This window comes from Laetiporus sulphureus, assembly GCF_001632365.1.
Source record: "Laetiporus sulphureus 93-53 unplaced genomic scaffold LAESUscaffold_77, whole genome shotgun sequence".
Lineage (NCBI taxonomy): Eukaryota > Fungi > Basidiomycota > Agaricomycetes > Polyporales > Laetiporaceae > Laetiporus > Laetiporus sulphureus.
Genome location: NW_024468586.1, coordinates 53,625 through 70,497, shown reverse-complemented (window position 1 = coordinate 70,497; position 16,873 = coordinate 53,625). Strand labels below are relative to the sequence as shown.

The following is a 16,873-nucleotide window of genomic DNA, read 5'->3' as shown; positions in this document are numbered from 1 at the left end:
AAGACCCATTATTCCGTACAGAGCAACATCTCGACGTCAGCAGTGAACGGTGCACTGATACGCATGTTGACGGCCGCGACGCTGCAACACATGTAATGTGGTGTCCCGAGGGAGTGGGCGTGCGCTACAAGCTCTGATGCATCCCACTTGGTACTAGCACGCCAATGTGGTCTTGATCTGCCTCGTTCCTGGAGTATCTCCAATTGTGCGTGCACTTGATTCGAATTCTTGATATTCTTATTCGCTTGTCTCCGACAGTCCGACATCCCATTTCCCGGTTCCCATGTTGCAGAGGCGCGCCCCACGTGATGTACGGTCGTGTATTCCCCCCGGGATCGATGGTATGCTCCTTGCTTATCGGATCTTGGTACTGGCCACCAGCATCGTCGAAGGGTTAGGGAGGCGGACGTAGTATCTTACTTGCTGTCATTTGCCGCTATTTAATATGCTTCGCGGTGACGCATTATGGATGCTCCGACGCTGGCTTTCATGCTGCTCAGCCTATGCCTTGTGCTGCTTCTGTCAACGAGCGTCTTTTTTTCTGATGCTATTCCCGGTGAGTCTGGGATTCCTCCCGAAGCATCAGCTCTGTTAGACTGCCTGTTTCATAGCGTGCCGTGTTCCGGCTCTGAGCGAGGACCTCGACACATTTCAGCACTTTTGTGGAGCGGCAAGAGTGTCGTTCAGTACCGGGTCTCCGTGTCGGCATTGGAGGGGGGCGGTCTGTTCTTCGCTCGCCCTTGGCAATTCCAGTGTTTCTGGCTGGATATTCGGCTGCAGCCTGCGGCTGCGCTTGGTGCCGAGGAATCAATTTGGAGGTTGCGACAAGTGTAGGGCAGAGGGTATGGTATTCGATTCTTGCCATGTTTGGAAGGTCTCGGGGGTACCAATCTGCCTCGAACTTGCGGTCCCTTGATCCCGTGATTAGCGCGTTGCTACCCATAAGCCCAGCGCCACGGTTTGCCATGGCGAAGGACGCGACTATCGGCTCGATGTTGGCGGCTGCAGAAGTCCTCCTGACGAGGTAAGACTGCGTCAAGTGCCATGTTCTGAGAAGGTAGGCAGCAGGGCCAACAATCACCGCTGGGCGTTTCTTGTGGCGGGCCCGCGCTCGGAAGACGGATGTGATGTTACCGGCGAGCAAGAGACGTAAAGACGCTACGAGGGGACTTCTGAAACGTACTTCAGTGAACTGCGGTCGGAAGTGCGCATGATGACTTCGCTTACGGGGTGGGGCCACTCGCTCGCCAAAGTATAAGGACGGGAATTCTGTTTGCGGCTAGCGAGCGGAGAAGAGCCCGGGACGACGTCGGCGGAACGGTGCCTTGGGGACGAATATAGCATGGGATGGTACTTTTGAAAACCGCATGCCGCGCCCACCCCAGTGCAGAATGATTGCTGGCGACACGTGTGGGTGTAGGGGGCACACGGCAGACCGTCGCCTACGGGCTGGTCGGAACGGAGCTTATGATGGTAGAAGATGGCGTAGCAGGCATTACACTGTTTTTGTATTGGTCTCCTTACTCAATTGTGAACGCGCCCCTCATCAATACAGGTGGATTAGACGCGCATACAAGGAAGTCGCGGGGTTCCAAGCGGAGTAGCCACTCGGGCAGATTCGCATTGCGGGGTCTCAATTCGGAAAAATCGGGAGTAAATATGCGAATAATGCCACCTGTGCAGTTTATGCTTCGTGTATTCGCCCGACTATTCTGACGCCCTCCATCGGCTCTATTTTCCCTATAACCGTCCTCGTCCCTCTTCGTCCCCTGCTCTTCTCCCTGCCGAACCTTGCGCGCTCTGGTCAATGCCCTCCATTCTCAATCTCAAGTTTAAAGTCGGTTTCTCTCGTCCACACAGGCGGGGGATTCAGGACTCACCTCTCATACATCACAATTAGGGCAACAAGAGCTTTGTTCCGTTTAGTAATCTTAGCGATGCGGACTCGTTGACGATGACCTGGAAGGTAAGCCTGTGATGGCCACTCTATGATATCGTCTTCACCTCCTAACGCCTTGTCAGGTCTGCACCAAGGTCGCTAGCTTCCTGGAACAAGGCCAGCGCCTCGAGAACTTGAGTTGGAGACTGTGGCACCTCCAGAATCTCATGGTCGATACCGACAATGCAAAGTCCAAGCGCGACTTCAAGAAGCTGTCCAAGTGCATGGGCGACAAGCTCGACAAGGAGAAGGGACGGTACGTGACTCACTGTCAACGGCGCTACGGATACTGATAGCGTCCTCAGGAGTATTGAGGAGCTCCAGGCGCCGGGCTTCAAGCGCAACCATTCTACCGAGCTTATCCAGCAACGCGCTGCCGAGAAGGAACGCGAACGCGAGGCGAATCAGAACGGCAGGCCCGGGACCATTCACCGTATGCAGTTTACCTTTAGTGTCGACCAGCCCGCACCGCCTACCGCTGCCACTGTGTCGGTCAAGAAGCCGGACCTCAAGCCCTCTCCCGAGTTCAGGGACAATGCCCTCAAGCGCGGCCGCCCATCAACGCGCTCTACCGCTGCCAAAGTCGACGACACAAACGGCGACCATAATGACAAGGACCAGCCCCTCACCCAGCGCGGGCGCAGGCCGGCTGTGGCGACGAACAACTCTCGAGCGACGGCGACCTCTGACGACATATACCAATCAGCTTCTCTTCGCTTCCCGTCTCTCTTCTCTAACGACTTCGGCCCGGCTGCCCTTCTGTATCCCACTCCTACTGTCACGAATACCATGACCTACGGTGAGGGCGTCGTCTCCGGCTCCTCAACAAATTCAGATGGCTTCAGCATTGTCCGCCCGACAATTGAACTGCCACTGGACGATCTCATCAGTACAGATGGTGCCCCTAGCTGGATTTCTTCCTTTGGCAGCATGATTGACGTCCGCGTCGAGAACCATGACGGCCAGGACGATGTCGAGATGGAGTCCGTCGAACGAGAAATGTCCTATCCCACCTCCACCAGCTCGGGCCGTACCCCGAGCAGCGACGACGACGAGGTCCTCACGTCCACCGCTGTGCTCCGGAATGTTCCACCACTATCCATCCCGGCTGAGGACGTCGTTCCACGCACCATCACCCCCACTCGGCTCGCCCCTCCGAACAGCAATGGCACGCCGACCACCAACGGCAACGGCAAGCGGCCATCGCTTAGCGTGCGCACGCAATCCTCATCTCGCAGTGCGGGCCCGAGCGCCACGCCTGTCAACGGGGGCGCCTCCGCTCAACAAAATAACTCAGCACCGGGCGGTGTCAAGGCTGAATGTTCGAACTGTGGCGCTACTCATACCCCTCTTTGGCGTCGCGGTCTGAACGATGAGCTCAACTGCAATGCTTGTGGATTGTACTGCAAATTGGTATGTGCTCGCGTTCACGGCTTATTGAGTCACTTCTCACGCTTTGTTCTTTCAGCACAAACGCCCTCGCCCCAAGAGCATGAGGAACAACCATGGTGAGGGTCGTGCTCAGAATGTTCCGCGCCAAGATGCACAAGAAGTTGCTGGTGAGTATCATAGGCTTCTGCCATCTAAACGTAATCTCACTGCTGTGATCCAGCCCAATGCTACAACTGTCACACCACCGCCACGCCGCTTTGGCGGAAGGACGACGAAGGCAAGACCGTGTGCAACGCGTGAGTACCGATTCGCCTTGCATCAACCCTGCATGCCTGCTGACACCCGTTGCCTTCTTTGCTTCTATTTCTCCTAGCTGTGGCTTATAGTAAGTCACACTTCCCCTCGGCCTCCGAAAGATGCCCGATTAACCACCTTCCATTCACTAGCTACAAGCTGCACGGTTCTGCACGGCCTATCTCCATGAAGTCCGATGTGATTCGCAAGCGCGCCCGCCATGACGCTCGCAGGGTAGGCAGTGGGCCTTCGGAGACGCCTTCCGCAAGCCCAGGCGCCAGCCGTCGTGCTTCGCCAACTATGGAAGCTACTCCCACCCTGGCACCTGACTCGACGACGCAGATGTTCAACGGCCACGAGGAAGTCGAATACCGCACTTCGATGCAGTCCGAGCTTATGGGTGCCCTTGGGAACACCACTAGCCAGAACAGTTCATACAGCAGCACATTCTTTGGATCGTCGTATTCCTTCCCTGGTCCTTACCATCCGGATTATCTCGCGCAGACGTACAGTGTGCCTGCGGATGCGCTCCCATTCTCCGGGGATTACTCGGACATGGACAACACGGTCACTGAGACGAGGGTGTCGAAGCGGCGCCGCATGAGCAGCGACTCGGCATCGGAGCCCCCGTCCTCGGCAACGTCTTTCGGCTCGTATGCGGACTCGTACACGTCGCCGACGTCATCGAGCTCGCAGTCGCAGCGCTCGTCGCTCGACTTTGCATACAACCCTTACAGCTCATACAACATGATGCGTGGCAACAACAGCAGCTCGCTGTGGCACCCACCGATGCTCCCTCCAGACAACAGCACCAACTCGCCATGTTACGTTCACCCGCCGATGCTGCCCTCGGACAACTCTCCGAACATGTTCCTTCACGGCCAGAGCCTCCAGCATGACGACGCAGACAACCTGTTCGCGGCCTACCTGCACCCGCCGAGGCTGCTGCCGGACTCGCCATCGATGAACGGCCTGCAGCTCCACCCGCCAATGCTTCCAAACGAGTGGAAGAGCAGCGAGTGGAAGACCGACTATTACGACGCGCCTATGATCACGTACGGATGAAGTTACGCCGCTCTGGTCCCGCTCCTCTATGCGCTCATGGACGCTGTGCCTCATCGTTGAACTATCGTGTGTAGCTTATTTCTCTCGCGGGAACGCGAGGCGGTGCGCATATAATCGGTCGGTCCCTCGTCTCCGCGGTGGTCTCCAGCCTATCGCGTTCTCCGACGTTTCCCCATGTAGATGATTAGTCTGCCTGCTGCATTGTCCGGTCCGAGCATCATCAGAGGTCCTGCATCATCGCATCTGCTATTCGCTGTTCGCCTTCCCTGTATACGAGTGCCATTATCTTCTCTCTTCCGTCGAGTTCCATTTCCTCTGCAACGCACTGCTATAGCCATACTCGTCTCCGTCTTTCCCTGTGGTATTACTTCCCTCTCGGCTTCGTGCCATGCCTTAGCTCCCTTTCCGTCGCAATCTCTCTCGATCTAGTCCGTAGGTTGTATGACGAGTAGTAGTACATCGCGAAGGGCTTCGCGTTTCAAGCCCCTGAATAGATATTTATCCACGACGCGCTCGTTGGCTTATACCCGATACCTTCCGTGTGTGCAGTCGATTTTTGTGCAATCTCCAACTCACTAGCGGATGAGCGCATCGCACGGTGCACGGTGGTATTTCATTTCGGGATATCCTAGCGCATACAGTGTCTCTGATATGGCTGATCTATGCCCCTGTATCACGCTAATTGTTCCCAGAGGCGGTGAGATTAGTCTCCGCTAGGTACCTCTGATGCACCATGGCAGGCAGTTGCAGGTGTTGTCTGGCAGGCGGGCCCGAGGTGAGTCAAAGCGTGCCCCGATATCCGACATCATGCACTTACGATCAGGCTGCAGCCGGGTGCGTCATGGCGATCGCGCGCTGATGCCGCTGCCCGCATCCGGGCTCGGTGGTTTTGGATGATACGCACCGATGCGGGGGAGACTTGCGTTCGCGATTCGGATCAACCGCGTTGGCGGATTCCGAGATATGGACTTTAAGGAGGAACGTCATGTGAAATCAGCTAGTTAGGGCGGCCAGGAGGAACGTGTTTGCAGCGAGCAGGATCTGCACATGCGTGCTGTGATGGCGGTCCTATCTTGCCCGCGCTGGGCATCGCGATGTTCCTTCCGATGGATAACAGATACGTTGGACTGGACGCGCTTGCTTGCTGGCCCACGGGCCACGGCGGCGGTCAGCCAAGGCACCGCGAGGAGCATGTCCATCAACACGTACCCGACGCGCCTGCGCCGCATGTTCCGACATCACGCTTGCCCGCACGATCGAAGCAGGGGAATCGCAGATGAGATCTGGGATCGTCATGAGACGCGATGACGAGCGCGCTGGATGGACGCTGCGATGATCTGGTACAGAGGCAAAATTGGCACTTGAGAGGCAATCTTGATCAGCGGCGACGGGAGTAGTAGGGCACGTACAAGCAATGAGGCTGCTATCGCGCGAGGACACACGCACGGGTTTCGGCGAGTAGGACCGGTGTGCTGAGGACACAGTGGTCCGCGCTGTCTTGTCGAGAGTTGTCGGGGCCTGCAATGGTTGGTGGATATACTTGCATCGGCCGGCCGAGCGGATTTTAGCCGAGTTCAAAGACATGGGGCTATCATGTTGTCGCCCGTTATACTTGACTACTCTCAAGGCGAACAAAGCAAGCGCGTTCGTCCATGTAACAATTGAGAGTGGCCCGTTCAACCTGAAACGGGCGCGGTGGCGGACAGTTACGATCACGTGCTGGGAACAACCTTCCCGTTCAGTACGCACGTACTGCCATGTCCGTATCCGACATTGCTCGTTCACCAAGCACTTCACCCTCATGACATGCCGTCTCCTGTGACCAAGATCGTGGTAGAGACAGGGCTCATCGTTGCACTTAGGTCTTAATATGTGCAATATGTCCGCTATACTCTTGACTGACACACTGGCACCATCTCAATGCAACCAGATCCATCTTATTCTTAGCATGTCGCAAGTACCTGCTCCGAGCGCTCTACCATGACTTACAGGACTTGTCGACACATTCATCCGCACATGCAGTAACACCTCCCGCCGCTGACACCGATGACGTGGAACTAGAAGCTCTGCCAACACCGTCTACATCGACCGCGAAACGGAGTCCGGTCCTTCCCACTGCGCGGCACTTCCATTCTACACTCGCGAGGAGCTTGTTCTCGCTATGCTTCTCCGAGAGCTGCACCTTGTTTCTCATGCTGATGTCACAAGCAATCGATGTCTTTGATAATCGGTCAGCCATGCGCTCGAGCTGCGGCCAAAGTTGGACACTAACGAGGAACCCGGGCTAGCACTCGTTTGTTGAACTGGAACATCTCATTGTCTCTGCTATTGGCAGCAATCCTTTGCTTCATTCCTCTTTCATACAGCCTCGTGCTGAGCGACCTCTCGTCTGCGACAGGTATGTGAAACTCCTGAACCGAGCGCCTTATGGGACTCACTTATTTCTAGGGTCACACTCGAGGCAACGTCCGTCTGTCCTCAGGATCGTACTCAATGTAATTCCTGTCGGATTATTCCTGCTGTTGCTATCGTACATCCCCTTGCCAGCCGCACTGCCATCCTCCGGTATCATCATGACCACATTATCTCGTCTGACCGTACTCGGGACGATCATCCTTGGAGCGCTATCTGGATTCGGTGCTATAAACACTGCGTGGACGTTCTTCCCCGCGTTCTATGGGCCTGAAAGGTTTGACGGACAATCATACCGCAAAGGTGATCGAAGTACTCACCGGGCCTCAGGAGTCAGCCGACTGATGAAGATGTACGGGCGGCGGAGCAAGGATTGGAGCGTGTCCAGAGTGACCTTGCGCAGCGTCGCTTCGAGATACAGAAGCTCCAGGCTGCACAGGTGCGAAAATATTCGAAACACAACCATTGAGGGCTACTTCATCGCACAATCTACAGCCTACTACAGAGACCAGCTGGTTCAACCGCGTCATGCCCAGCTTCCGCGGAGACCCAGGTATGCCCAACCTCCTCACAGCCACGAATGCATCGACCTGACTATATGCGCGCGTGCTGCAAGAACTCTCATCCGCAATGCAAGAATTGAGCGGCCTTGAATCACTCGAATACGAGATGTCGCGCAGCCTCGAGGCGCTCAAGCAGCGTCAGGCAGACGCGAAGTTCTCGCGCACGCTTGTCGGAAAGGTGTTCAATTGGGGCGGCCGCCTCTTCGCGATATACTGCGTGTATCGCATCATCAATGTGCGTGCGCGCATCGGTCAAACCGGTTCTGATAGCCTGACCATGCCTCGGACAGTCCGTCGTGAACCTGATCATCCCCGCTCGACGCGCGACGACCCCCGAAGAGCGCGCCTCTGCGGGCATGGACATGATGAGCGCCGCGCTGGTGTATCTCTTCTCGTTGCTACCGTCCGTCGACATTAGCGGCGAAGACGTCGCGGTCATCTCGCGGCAGATCAGTCTCGGTCTTGTCGGCGTGATCATCCTGAGCAGCATCCGATTGGTGCTGCGGGGCGTCGCGAGGGTAAATGAAATTTATTCCTGATAGAGCGGAAGACGTCGTTAACTGAACATATACGTGCAGGCCCTGCGTGTGACCAGCAGGAACCTCGGGGCGTCACTCATGTTGCTCATCCTCGCGCAGCTCATGGTACGCCCGTCTGAACATATTATGACACCTCGCTCACCGTCTCCTGTCTACAGGGCATCTATCTCCTATCCACGCTCATCCAACTCCGCACCTCCTTCCCGCCACCGCCCGCACGCCCAGACACCACTGCGGACGTCAGCACCGTCAATCTCTTCTCGACGCTGCCTGAGTACCAGCTGTTCGGTGCCCTCTTCGACGGCTCGTTCCTCATCGCGGCCGGCGGAAGCGCCGCTGTTCGATGGATCAGCGACCGCATGCACGCCGCCGGCCAGACCGACTGAGCAGCTGACTCCAAATTTATGCACCTACCATACTGTATCACCTTACTCCGCGGCTACCAATACGGCTTTCACCCACGTCTTACGCGGCACCAAAGGCATGGTCATATGGATACACTGTTTTCATCGTTTCGGGGTGTCAGATACTGCAACAACACAACACATCCGCCGGAGTGAGAGGTACGGGAAACAGCACAGATGTTCTAGCAGACGGAATGAAACAAAATTACAAAGGGAGAGAACGTCTACTTGAACTGTATGAGATGTTATACAAGTCAGCCCTGCACTGATAAGGACAACCGCAGCTGCACTTACGTTCTTCCCATCAACCCACTTCTTACCATCGATCACCAGATCCCACGCGAGGGCACCCTCGAAGAACGCCTTGTCCTCGGGGTTGCTGAGGTCGAGCTTCTTGTACATGTACGATTCCCAGTCGGGCGCGACGTCGACGACAGGCTTGATGTCCTGCCCACGCGCGATGAGCGCACCGGTGATAATCGAGTTGTTCGTCTCGCCGAGGACGCCCATCGACCCGAACAGATATTTACGCGATGCCTCGAGGCGGTTGAAGAACCCGCCGATCTGGTTCGACGACATGAACGTCTGCGTGAGTTCGTTGTTGTACTTGAAGTCCACGCGCCAGACGGAGAAGCCCTCGGGGTCGTAGCTGCAGGCGGCGTCAGACGGGCCGGTAGCTCAGCCTGAAACCACGCACTTCTCATAAAACCACTCGAGCGCGCCGCCCGCACCGCATGTGTCCTTGTTGGAGTACGCACGCTTCCAGTCCTCGAGATTGAGTTTGGACTTGGGAAGGTCGTCCAGGGGGTTCTTGACCTTCTCCTCCTTGGGCACCAGATCATCCTCCTCCTCTTCCTCTTCCTTCTTATGCTTCTTCTCCGCCTTTGGCGCGGGTGCTGCCGCAGGCTTCGGCTCCTTCTTCTCCTTCGCAGGGGGCACGTACTGCAATGCCTTCTCGCACAACTCGAGCGGGCCGAATGCGTCCTTCATGGATGGCTGGTTGACGATGGTCTCACAGTGGCGGATGACGTTGGGATATTTCGCACGGAGGGGCGCGTCGAGGAGGAACGGGGTCTGGTACTGGACGACAGAGGCAAGGGCGATGTCGGCGAGCGTGATGCGCTCTGTGACGAGGAAGGTGCGGGTGGCGAGGTGCTGCTCGAGAGTGTGGAGCGCGCGCTGCACGCGCTCGAGGAAGATGGTATGGAGCTGGACGGGCTCGGTCAGTCGGTGCGAGTCATCTTCGCGATGGTGGCGCTTACGGGCTTGGTGTAAGGGGCGATCGAGCCGCGGAGCAGCTGGGAGACGATGCGGCCGGGTGCGTTGAGTTCGCTGTCGGAAAAGGATGCCCACTGGTCAATGAGGGCGGCCTCTTTGATGTTCTCGCCCATGAGGGTGGAGTTGGGGGCCAAAGCAGCGACTGGAGAGAAGGTTGGTTAGAAAATCGAGATTGCGTCAACAGCGCGTCAAGCAAGAGCATCAGAATTATGGAAAATCCTCGACATTGTAATTAAGACAGGGATAACTGATGTTAATACTTCTCATCCTCTGCTCTCGCCCGCGAATCAGGATTAGACACTCACTGTAGCGCGCAATGGCGGGAGTCTCAAACAGCTTGAAGCCGTCCTTCGTCTCTAACGCGGGGATCTTGCCGTGGGGGAATTTGGCGAGGTATTCTGGCGACTTGTTGGTCTCCATGTGCACGTAGGTAGCGGGAGGATCGACACTGAGCCCTACGTATGCCGCGATCGCGCGGATCTGCAGCCAAACAGGTCAGGATTGCATTCCAGCCGGCACAGCAGCGAGAACATACACGCTTGCCATAGTCCTGACGAGGCTGCGTCCAAAGAGTGCCAACGGAGGTCATTTTGAGAGGTTTTGCGGACAGGAGAAGGTGACGAGAGGACGGGTGCACGAAAGGTTGTCTATCAGGAAAAAATCTGGCCGCAGGCACGTGCCATCATTTAGGGCAGGCACTTATCGATCCTCCCACCGTCCACATCTGGATCAATCGGTGTGGTGGCCGCTGTCATGTATTATTCTCTTCATACATTTTGAACTGCTATCATTCGGCATGGCCCATGGCATGATGTTCCTGCAGGAGAGAACGGTCACCGAGGACTGAAGGAGGTTTTCGCGAAATCATGTGACCTACGCCGCGCGAATGTGGCGGGCGCTTGGAAGTAGGACTGTAAAGTTCCAACCAACGTGATATACTGTGAATACACTGCGGCGATCAAGATGAAAATACCAGCGCAGAGGAATTGTAACCCAGGACTTGCGGCGGATCTCTCGATGACTCAAACAGACAATATTATGTATACCGGTGAAAAATGCCATGCAGCATTTTCTTCTTGTCTGGCTCCGATTACCTTGGCTTTCAGTTGGCGAAGGCATTACCCATGCCCGTGAAGACAAGATCTCCATGCACCATGCACCGTTGCTAGCTGCGATCCGAAGTCCGAAACATCAAGCTTTGGATGCTTGGAGGTGGACAATCAAGGAAGACTTCAGTGAAATGGACTGACGTGATATACTACACATCGCCATTGCGTCACTTTAGGGCAGACAAGGTTGCCAGAACTTTCCACTTAGCGTGACTACACGCTCAAGATGTCCGAATCGATGGAGGCTCGCATTCCAAAGCAAGAGTCACCGCCAAGTGCTCGGGCTCGAACGGCTGATCATGCTCGCCTCCAAATGCTGGCTAATCCGGCCGTTACGTTCAACGTTCAACGTTCAGCGATCAAGCTCAAGGTCCAGCGTTCTATAGTTGCAAGATAATATGATAGCCCTACTGTGACTCGCCGACGCGGTATGCGGTATGGTTGTAACATTCCTCATGCAATAACGTTATCGCAGGACCGATAGGCACTGATTCTAATCAGTGGGCCATTTGCAGTGGCGCGAATTCCATGGAAACAGAGGTTCAATGCGCTAGACGTTGATGATGGAACCTGGGCCACGTACACGTGTTCTATCTGGCCACACTGGTGTCCCATATAAAAGTGCCTCAAAGCGGGCTCCATTCTCGTCTGCCATCTGGTCCTCTCCCCTCTGGCTGTTGTCTCACGTCATTATGCCGCTTCACTCCAAGACGATCCCGATTGCTCCGGCAGAACGGGTCCCGATAGAGCTCTGGGAGCATATCATCGACCATTTATGGAAGGACAAGACTTCGCTGCAGTCCTGCAGCCTCACATGCCGCGTGTGGCTTCCGGCGACTCGTGTGCATCTGTTCGACAGTATCATCATCAAATCGAGGGAGAACTGCTTGGAATTCCAGGACCTCATTGAACAGCATGCGACTTCTCTAACTCATCGGACTAATCTACTCGATTGCATTCACTCCTTGACTTTTCAGGAATATCCCTTTGAGGACGTAGACTGGAAGAAGGTCGAGACGGCATTCCAGAAGCTACAGAATGTTTGGTCCATCGTGCTGGATGACTGGACAAACATGTCTATTCCAGGATCCTTCCGCGAGGCTATGCGGAATGCTTTTCCATATCTCGAGAGTCTAACCATCAAGAACACGAGCAATCTATACATGGAGTCCATTCTGTTCCTCATGACCGCATTCCCGTCTATCACCTCCATCGACTTCGTCCACGAGGATACATCTGGACGTGCATTTGAGATAACCGACGTTCACCAACGATCGCTTACGGAAGCATCGCAAAGATGCTTGCAAGCCGATCTGCTCACCCTCGGCCACCGGCAGTTGATCATTGTCGAGGATTTTTGCTGCACCGCCTGGTCTTTCAGTGGCATGATAGCCACCGCCATGCTGCTCCAGTACCCGTTTCTGCTGCGGCTGAGCGAGCTACGTTTGATGTGGAACGGAGGAGCCACTGAGTTAGCTATCTTGCGCAGGCTGTTTGAAGCCACCCATTCGTCTCTCGAAAGCCTAGTCCTTGGATTCTTCAAGCTCAGAAACGCAGATATCGGTGAGTTCGGCATATTATTTGTCTATAACGTTCTTTAAATTCTTGCCGCTACAGAGCCGCTCATGGAATGCTTGGACGCACTACGGGTTCCTTTGTTGTACTTCCTAGGCTTCAGCGGCATCGTGCTACAAGCCACTATGGGCAACTCCGACTGCGTGTCGCAATGGATCCTGTTCCTTTTGTCCCGCGCGCTTGCCGACGCACAGCATCTGCGCGAGCTTGCGTTTGACATAATCCTCCCCGAGCGATTCGAGGACATTGACTTGCTCGACTGGGAGTACATCGACTCGGTGCTCCTCGAGCTGGTGCAGCGCTCGCCTTCTTTCATTTTTCATGTGGGGGTGCTGCATTTAGAGGACTTGCAGCTGGATTTGAAGACATTTGACAGGACCCTTGAGAATGCGATTGTCGATCGCTTGCCAAGATCGATTGCTGTGAGATGTTCGGTATGGACAGAGATGGATGTAAATGCAAAACGGGTAGAGGTCTATTTGCAGTTTTAGATGACGGGGATGTTGAAGAGTAACGAAGGGCGATCTGTTACGGTCATGATGGGATTCAATCTTCACTCTTAATGTGTTTGTATTTGCCGCTCTGTGGGTATGAAATATGGCCTTAGGGGAGGATCATCTGATCTCTGTAACAATGAAGGCACACATTGCATTGTATAGTAATCATTAGCAGCAAGCTGATGATACAATCAGTATGATAGTCTTGCACAGTTCCATCTCTGAAACTCTCAATAGAATCTGTCAAGTTTTCACATGCACAATAATATCATTTCTCAGAAAGCCTTAGCTTGAATGATCACAATGATGTAGGCCAAGCTAAAAGCTTGATGTAGGGTGCACAATCAATTTTACTCATGAGCAAAGGGTGATTCTTGTTATGCCATAAGGTACATCTTGCTTATCATTTGACTTAAGCATTTTGTTTCAATAGTTCTTGAGAAAATGATAAGGAAGATGAGTAATTTTCTGATTTGATTTCTCTATGTTCTGCTGTATGAAGATATGGTTTCCCTCATAAAGATTGTGAAAATATGCTCATGCATGAGATTGGCTATGCACCCTCTGTGGGATGTCAAAAGGGATCTGAACTGATAAATCACCATCAGTACATATTGAACTTCTAAAGGTCTCAACCAGCATAAGAGAGGATTGTACTCCTGTTGGTTTAAGCAGGCATAATTACTATAGAACTGTATGCAAACTTCACGCAAAATGATTGATCATGTATAACAAGAAGCCTAATGTTGAAATCAATTAAAAAATACATGAAAACTGCTCTTAAATGCCAAGATGTATGAAAGGAACCCAAGATTGAAAGGATGCACCTGACTGTCTCAAATTTTCAACTGCATAGTGCAATGCTTTTGCAGCTTGCCTATGATCCAGCTAACTATTATTATCAAATAACTGATCATAGACATCTTTAGCAACCTCAGCTGCTTGACTGTCTCCAATAGACCACATTGTTGCAATCACCCCACTATAGCCAACAAATAACATTCCTGCAGCAAGATGCACTGCTTCATCTGCTAATTTTCTGTGCCCCATAGCTGTTTGACATGCTGACAAGAATGCAAGTCCTTCAAGAGGGCGAGACACTTTAATAATGTCAGACAGCTTCAAAGGTTCTTGATTTGCAAGTGCCAGTCCACTGTTCATTGGATTGTCTTTATCTTGTATGCCATGACATGCAAAGTGAACCCAATTGACCTTTTCTAACTTTTGAAGTACATCCTGTACTGTGCTATCTGACTCTACCATTGAAATTTGCATATCATGTTGACTAACAAGCTTAGCTCGAATAGATTGAAGTTCTTTTTGTACTGCTGGAAGTTCACAATAGCCATCTGACTCTGGCTGCCTCACAAGCAGAAATTGAAAGTCTTCATGAGTACTGTTTTCAATTTGAGGAAGAAGTGTGCTGAGTGCTGGAATATAGGATGAAATGGCATAGTCACCTCAAAGAAAATACCGATTTGGGATATGAGAAATGAGTAAAAAAAACTGCAGATTTCCTTTGACTTTTCCCTGCTGTGACACCATATCATTTTTCGAGTTGATATGAGCAGCTTGGTGCAAATTAATGCCCAGGAAAGGTGCAAAATGAGCCCCTTTCCAATCCTTTCCCCAAAATTGTTTACTTGACATGAAAGGCTAGATTATTCAATTCAATTCCAAAGCCTTTCCTGTGAATAGAACTGGTACTTTCTTTGAGGTGAGCCTGAGATCTTCATATTCTCATTTACATTTTCATACAACCCTGCAGCATGAATGGGAAGAAATGTCAAGGAATCTGTAAGACACCAGTAAATGTAAGGTAACTGGTCATTTTTTGCTGTCTTTGCCTATATATCAATATATCAGTTTTGAAGAAAAAATAAATAAGGAAGCACATACCACATATTGCAGTTTATTCAGTATTGGCTTAACAATGTTTAGCCATAGATTGAAAAGAATACTTTCAAATGTAGCACCATTCACTGGCACCATAGTTGCAAGTCTCATTGACCTATCCATTGCAAGCTGTCACTGCTAAGCAAAGCATTGAATGACTGTTCAAGGTCGCATGCATCATTATATGTGAGGTTGCTGAGAGGAATGTGAACTGCATCATTTGAGCCTGGAGCAAGAATCAGAGCATCACATCTTAGTTTGCTGGCATTGACAATAACTATAGGGCCAGATTGTGCACATTGATGAAGTTGATCAACTTTTCTGGGTAACAGAAATTGTTCAAATCCTGGCAAAGATTGGATCTTGAACAGTAGTGCTTCCCATTCAAGTGCAAGAGCCCTATGCATCTGAGCTTGTTTCTTTGGTGATATTTGTATCTTATTTGAGGTTTCAGAGACAAGCTGATTATTAGTGGTGGCTATCTCAAGTTGCTTTGACACTTTATGAAGCTGACTTGCAAGATGTGGATGTTATGACTTCAAATTCTTTCACTGAAGTATGAAGAGATGATTGCTGTACCCACACTATTGAATATTCGTGCTCCAGCCATTCAATAGCAGTGTCAATGAACCCAAGTTGAAGAGATGTTGCAGCTGCATCTCTTGCAATATTAGCAGTATTCATGAGAGCATCATAGCGGGCTGAAAATGATAATCCAACCCATGCAAGTCTGGAAAGAAGCTTCATAATTATGTGATATGCTTCAAGCTGAGAGTGGTCTGATATAATATGAGCACAGTAGATCCACTGCTTAACTGCTTCAAATTTAGTAATAGCCTTGCCAGTGAATGCAAAAGCAGAAGATGAATAAGCTTTAATGGCCTTGTCAATATCTGTCAAATTGCCAAGACGATCAAAGCAGCTCTGTAAAGCATTTTCAAGACTGTAAAACCATGCAGATTTGTCTGCATGTCCATCTGAGGTGAGATCCACAGCTTTTTGATTCACTTAAATGTCCTTGTCAATGTCTGTCAGATTGCTAAGATGATTAAAGTGGCTCTGTAAAGTGATTTCAAGATTGTTGAACCTTGCAGGTTTATCTGCATGCTGTCACAGTTTTCCCACTACAATATACCTTTGGCATCATGCCAAGGTATAAACCTTTGATATGACACAAGGCACAGATGTCACAGGAAGCCACTTATGATCTACCAGGAATATGTCCAGTCACGTGACCTAGACAAGCGCCCACACTAGCACCCCTAGCACATGACCCCTAACTAGCGCTCAACTACGATCATCGAAGTCCGCAAGGCTCAGCTATCCCATGTGACACCAAGGCACCTTACTAAAGTAGTAGACACCTTATTGACCACTCAATAGTGGTCCCACTTCAGTCACCGACAAGGTGGCACCATGTTACACAATTATCTCATTAGAAAACCTCATGGCCAATAGTAGGTAGTTGTCATGACAAGACCAGAACCATTACCAGTTCTGGCATTATGTTCACATGTAGGTACCAGAGGTCTCACAGTAGCACAAGTGCCAGGAACTCTGCCATACATGTATATAAGCACCTATGAGGAACTGGATATCACCAGTTTCATTCACCTATTTCATGATGCCTACAATGGCCATTTACCTCTCATTGATCTGATAAGGCTAAGGGCCCTTTGAGCCCCTTTCACCTCATGTCATCATCCACCAAAGGCAATGAGTCACAGGACGCAGGCAGCACCTTGCAGCCAGCTCCTTGCCTTTTTAGGCAGGAGTCACAATGCACTGTGACACATGCCCATCTGGGGTGAGATTCACAGCTTTTTGATTCATTTCAATGGCCTTGTCAATATTCATCAGATTGCCAAGATGATCAAAGCAGCTCTGTCAAGCGATTTCAAGATTGTTCA

General features: G+C 52.0%; 5 protein-coding genes across 5 annotated transcripts; 3 read left to right on the top strand and 2 right to left on the bottom strand.

The window, feature by feature from the left end:
- The first annotated feature begins 1,697 nt into the window (after window positions 1-1,697).
- Window positions 1,698-5,100, top strand: LAESUDRAFT_745783 (uncharacterized protein). Its single transcript, XM_040911387.1, has 8 exons — window positions 1,698-1,837; window positions 1,901-1,966; window positions 2,023-2,195; window positions 2,245-3,352; window positions 3,408-3,498; window positions 3,552-3,627; window positions 3,705-3,716; window positions 3,778-5,100. The coding sequence occupies exons 1-8, from the start codon at window positions 1,808-1,810 to the stop codon at window positions 4,688-4,690; spliced, it is 2,469 nt and encodes an 822-aa protein (XP_040758365.1). The 5' UTR covers window positions 1,698-1,807; the 3' UTR covers window positions 4,691-5,100.
- Window positions 5,101-5,393: 293 nt separating this feature from the next.
- Window positions 5,394-5,943, bottom strand: LAESUDRAFT_732122 (uncharacterized protein). The gene is made up of 2 exons (XM_040910176.1): window positions 5,508-5,943; window positions 5,394-5,447 (listed from the first exon to the last, which is right to left on the bottom strand). Exon 1 carries the CDS (start codon window positions 5,917-5,919, stop codon window positions 5,692-5,694), a length of 228 nt encoding a protein of 75 aa, XP_040758364.1. The 5' UTR covers window positions 5,920-5,943; the 3' UTR covers window positions 5,394-5,447; window positions 5,508-5,691.
- Window positions 5,944-6,478: 535 nt separating this feature from the next.
- On the top strand, window positions 6,479-8,750 carry LAESUDRAFT_687929 (uncharacterized protein). The gene is made up of 10 exons (XM_040905972.1): window positions 6,479-6,552; window positions 6,621-6,920; window positions 6,979-7,088; window positions 7,139-7,379; window positions 7,433-7,541; window positions 7,598-7,655; window positions 7,719-7,900; window positions 7,956-8,183; window positions 8,244-8,309; window positions 8,363-8,750. The coding sequence occupies exons 1-10, from the start codon at window positions 6,497-6,499 to the stop codon at window positions 8,588-8,590; spliced, it is 1,578 nt and encodes a 525-aa protein (XP_040758363.1). The 5' UTR covers window positions 6,479-6,496; the 3' UTR covers window positions 8,591-8,750.
- LAESUDRAFT_745781 (elongation factor 1-gamma) lies at window positions 8,619-10,492 on the bottom strand. Its single transcript, XM_040911386.1, has 6 exons — window positions 10,422-10,492; window positions 10,192-10,366; window positions 9,871-10,028; window positions 9,306-9,817; window positions 8,903-9,257; window positions 8,619-8,841 (listed from the first exon to the last, which is right to left on the bottom strand). The coding sequence occupies exons 1-6, from the start codon at window positions 10,473-10,475 to the stop codon at window positions 8,833-8,835; spliced, it is 1,263 nt and encodes a 420-aa protein (XP_040758362.1). The 5' UTR covers window positions 10,476-10,492; the 3' UTR covers window positions 8,619-8,832.
- Window positions 10,493-11,534: 1,042 nt separating this feature from the next.
- On the top strand, window positions 11,535-13,209 carry LAESUDRAFT_816434 (uncharacterized protein). The gene is made up of 2 exons (XM_040914776.1): window positions 11,535-12,558; window positions 12,613-13,209. Exons 1-2 carry the CDS (start codon window positions 11,556-11,558, stop codon window positions 13,059-13,061), a joined length of 1,452 nt encoding a protein of 483 aa, XP_040758361.1. The 5' UTR covers window positions 11,535-11,555; the 3' UTR covers window positions 13,062-13,209.
- The last annotated feature ends 3,664 nt before the right edge of the window (window positions 13,210-16,873 follow it).

Bases quoted from the DNA above. Each gene is read 5' to 3' on its own strand.
- LAESUDRAFT_745781 (XM_040911386.1), bottom strand. From the start codon at position 10,475: ATGACCTCCGTTGGCACTCTTTGGACGCAGCCTCGTCAGGACTATGGC. The intron at 10,029-10,191 runs GTGAGTGTCTAA...CCTTCTCTCCAG, and splicing joins TCCCGCCATTGCGCGCTACA to TCGCTGCTTTGGCCCCCAAC. The intron at 9,258-9,305 runs GTGCGTGGTTTC...CGCCGCCTGCAG, and splicing joins CTCGAGTGGTTTTATGAGAA to CTACGACCCCGAGGGCTTCT.
- LAESUDRAFT_816434 (XM_040914776.1), top strand. From the start codon at position 11,556: ATGATGGAACCTGGGCCACGTACACGTGTTCTATCTGGCCACACTGGT. The intron at 12,559-12,612 runs GTGAGTTCGGCA...TTGCCGCTACAG, and splicing joins GCTCAGAAACGCAGATATCG to AGCCGCTCATGGAATGCTTG.
- LAESUDRAFT_745783 (XM_040911387.1), top strand. From the start codon at position 1,808: ATGCCCTCCATTCTCAATCTCAAGTTTAAA. The intron at 1,967-2,022 runs GTAAGCCTGTGA...ACGCCTTGTCAG, and splicing joins CGTTGACGATGACCTGGAAG to GTCTGCACCAAGGTCGCTAG. The intron at 3,499-3,551 runs GTGAGTATCATA...GCTGTGATCCAG, and splicing joins AGATGCACAAGAAGTTGCTG to CCCAATGCTACAACTGTCAC.
- LAESUDRAFT_687929 (XM_040905972.1), top strand. From the start codon at position 6,497: ATGCCGTCTCCTGTGACCAAGATCGTGGTAGAGACAGGGCTCATCGTT. The intron at 6,553-6,620 runs GTCTTAATATGT...CAATGCAACCAG, and splicing joins GGGCTCATCGTTGCACTTAG to ATCCATCTTATTCTTAGCAT. The intron at 6,921-6,978 runs GTCAGCCATGCG...AACCCGGGCTAG, and splicing joins ATCGATGTCTTTGATAATCG to CACTCGTTTGTTGAACTGGA.
- LAESUDRAFT_732122 (XM_040910176.1), bottom strand. From the start codon at position 5,919: ATGCGGCGCAGGCGCGTCGGGTACGTGTTGATGGACATGCTCCTCGCG.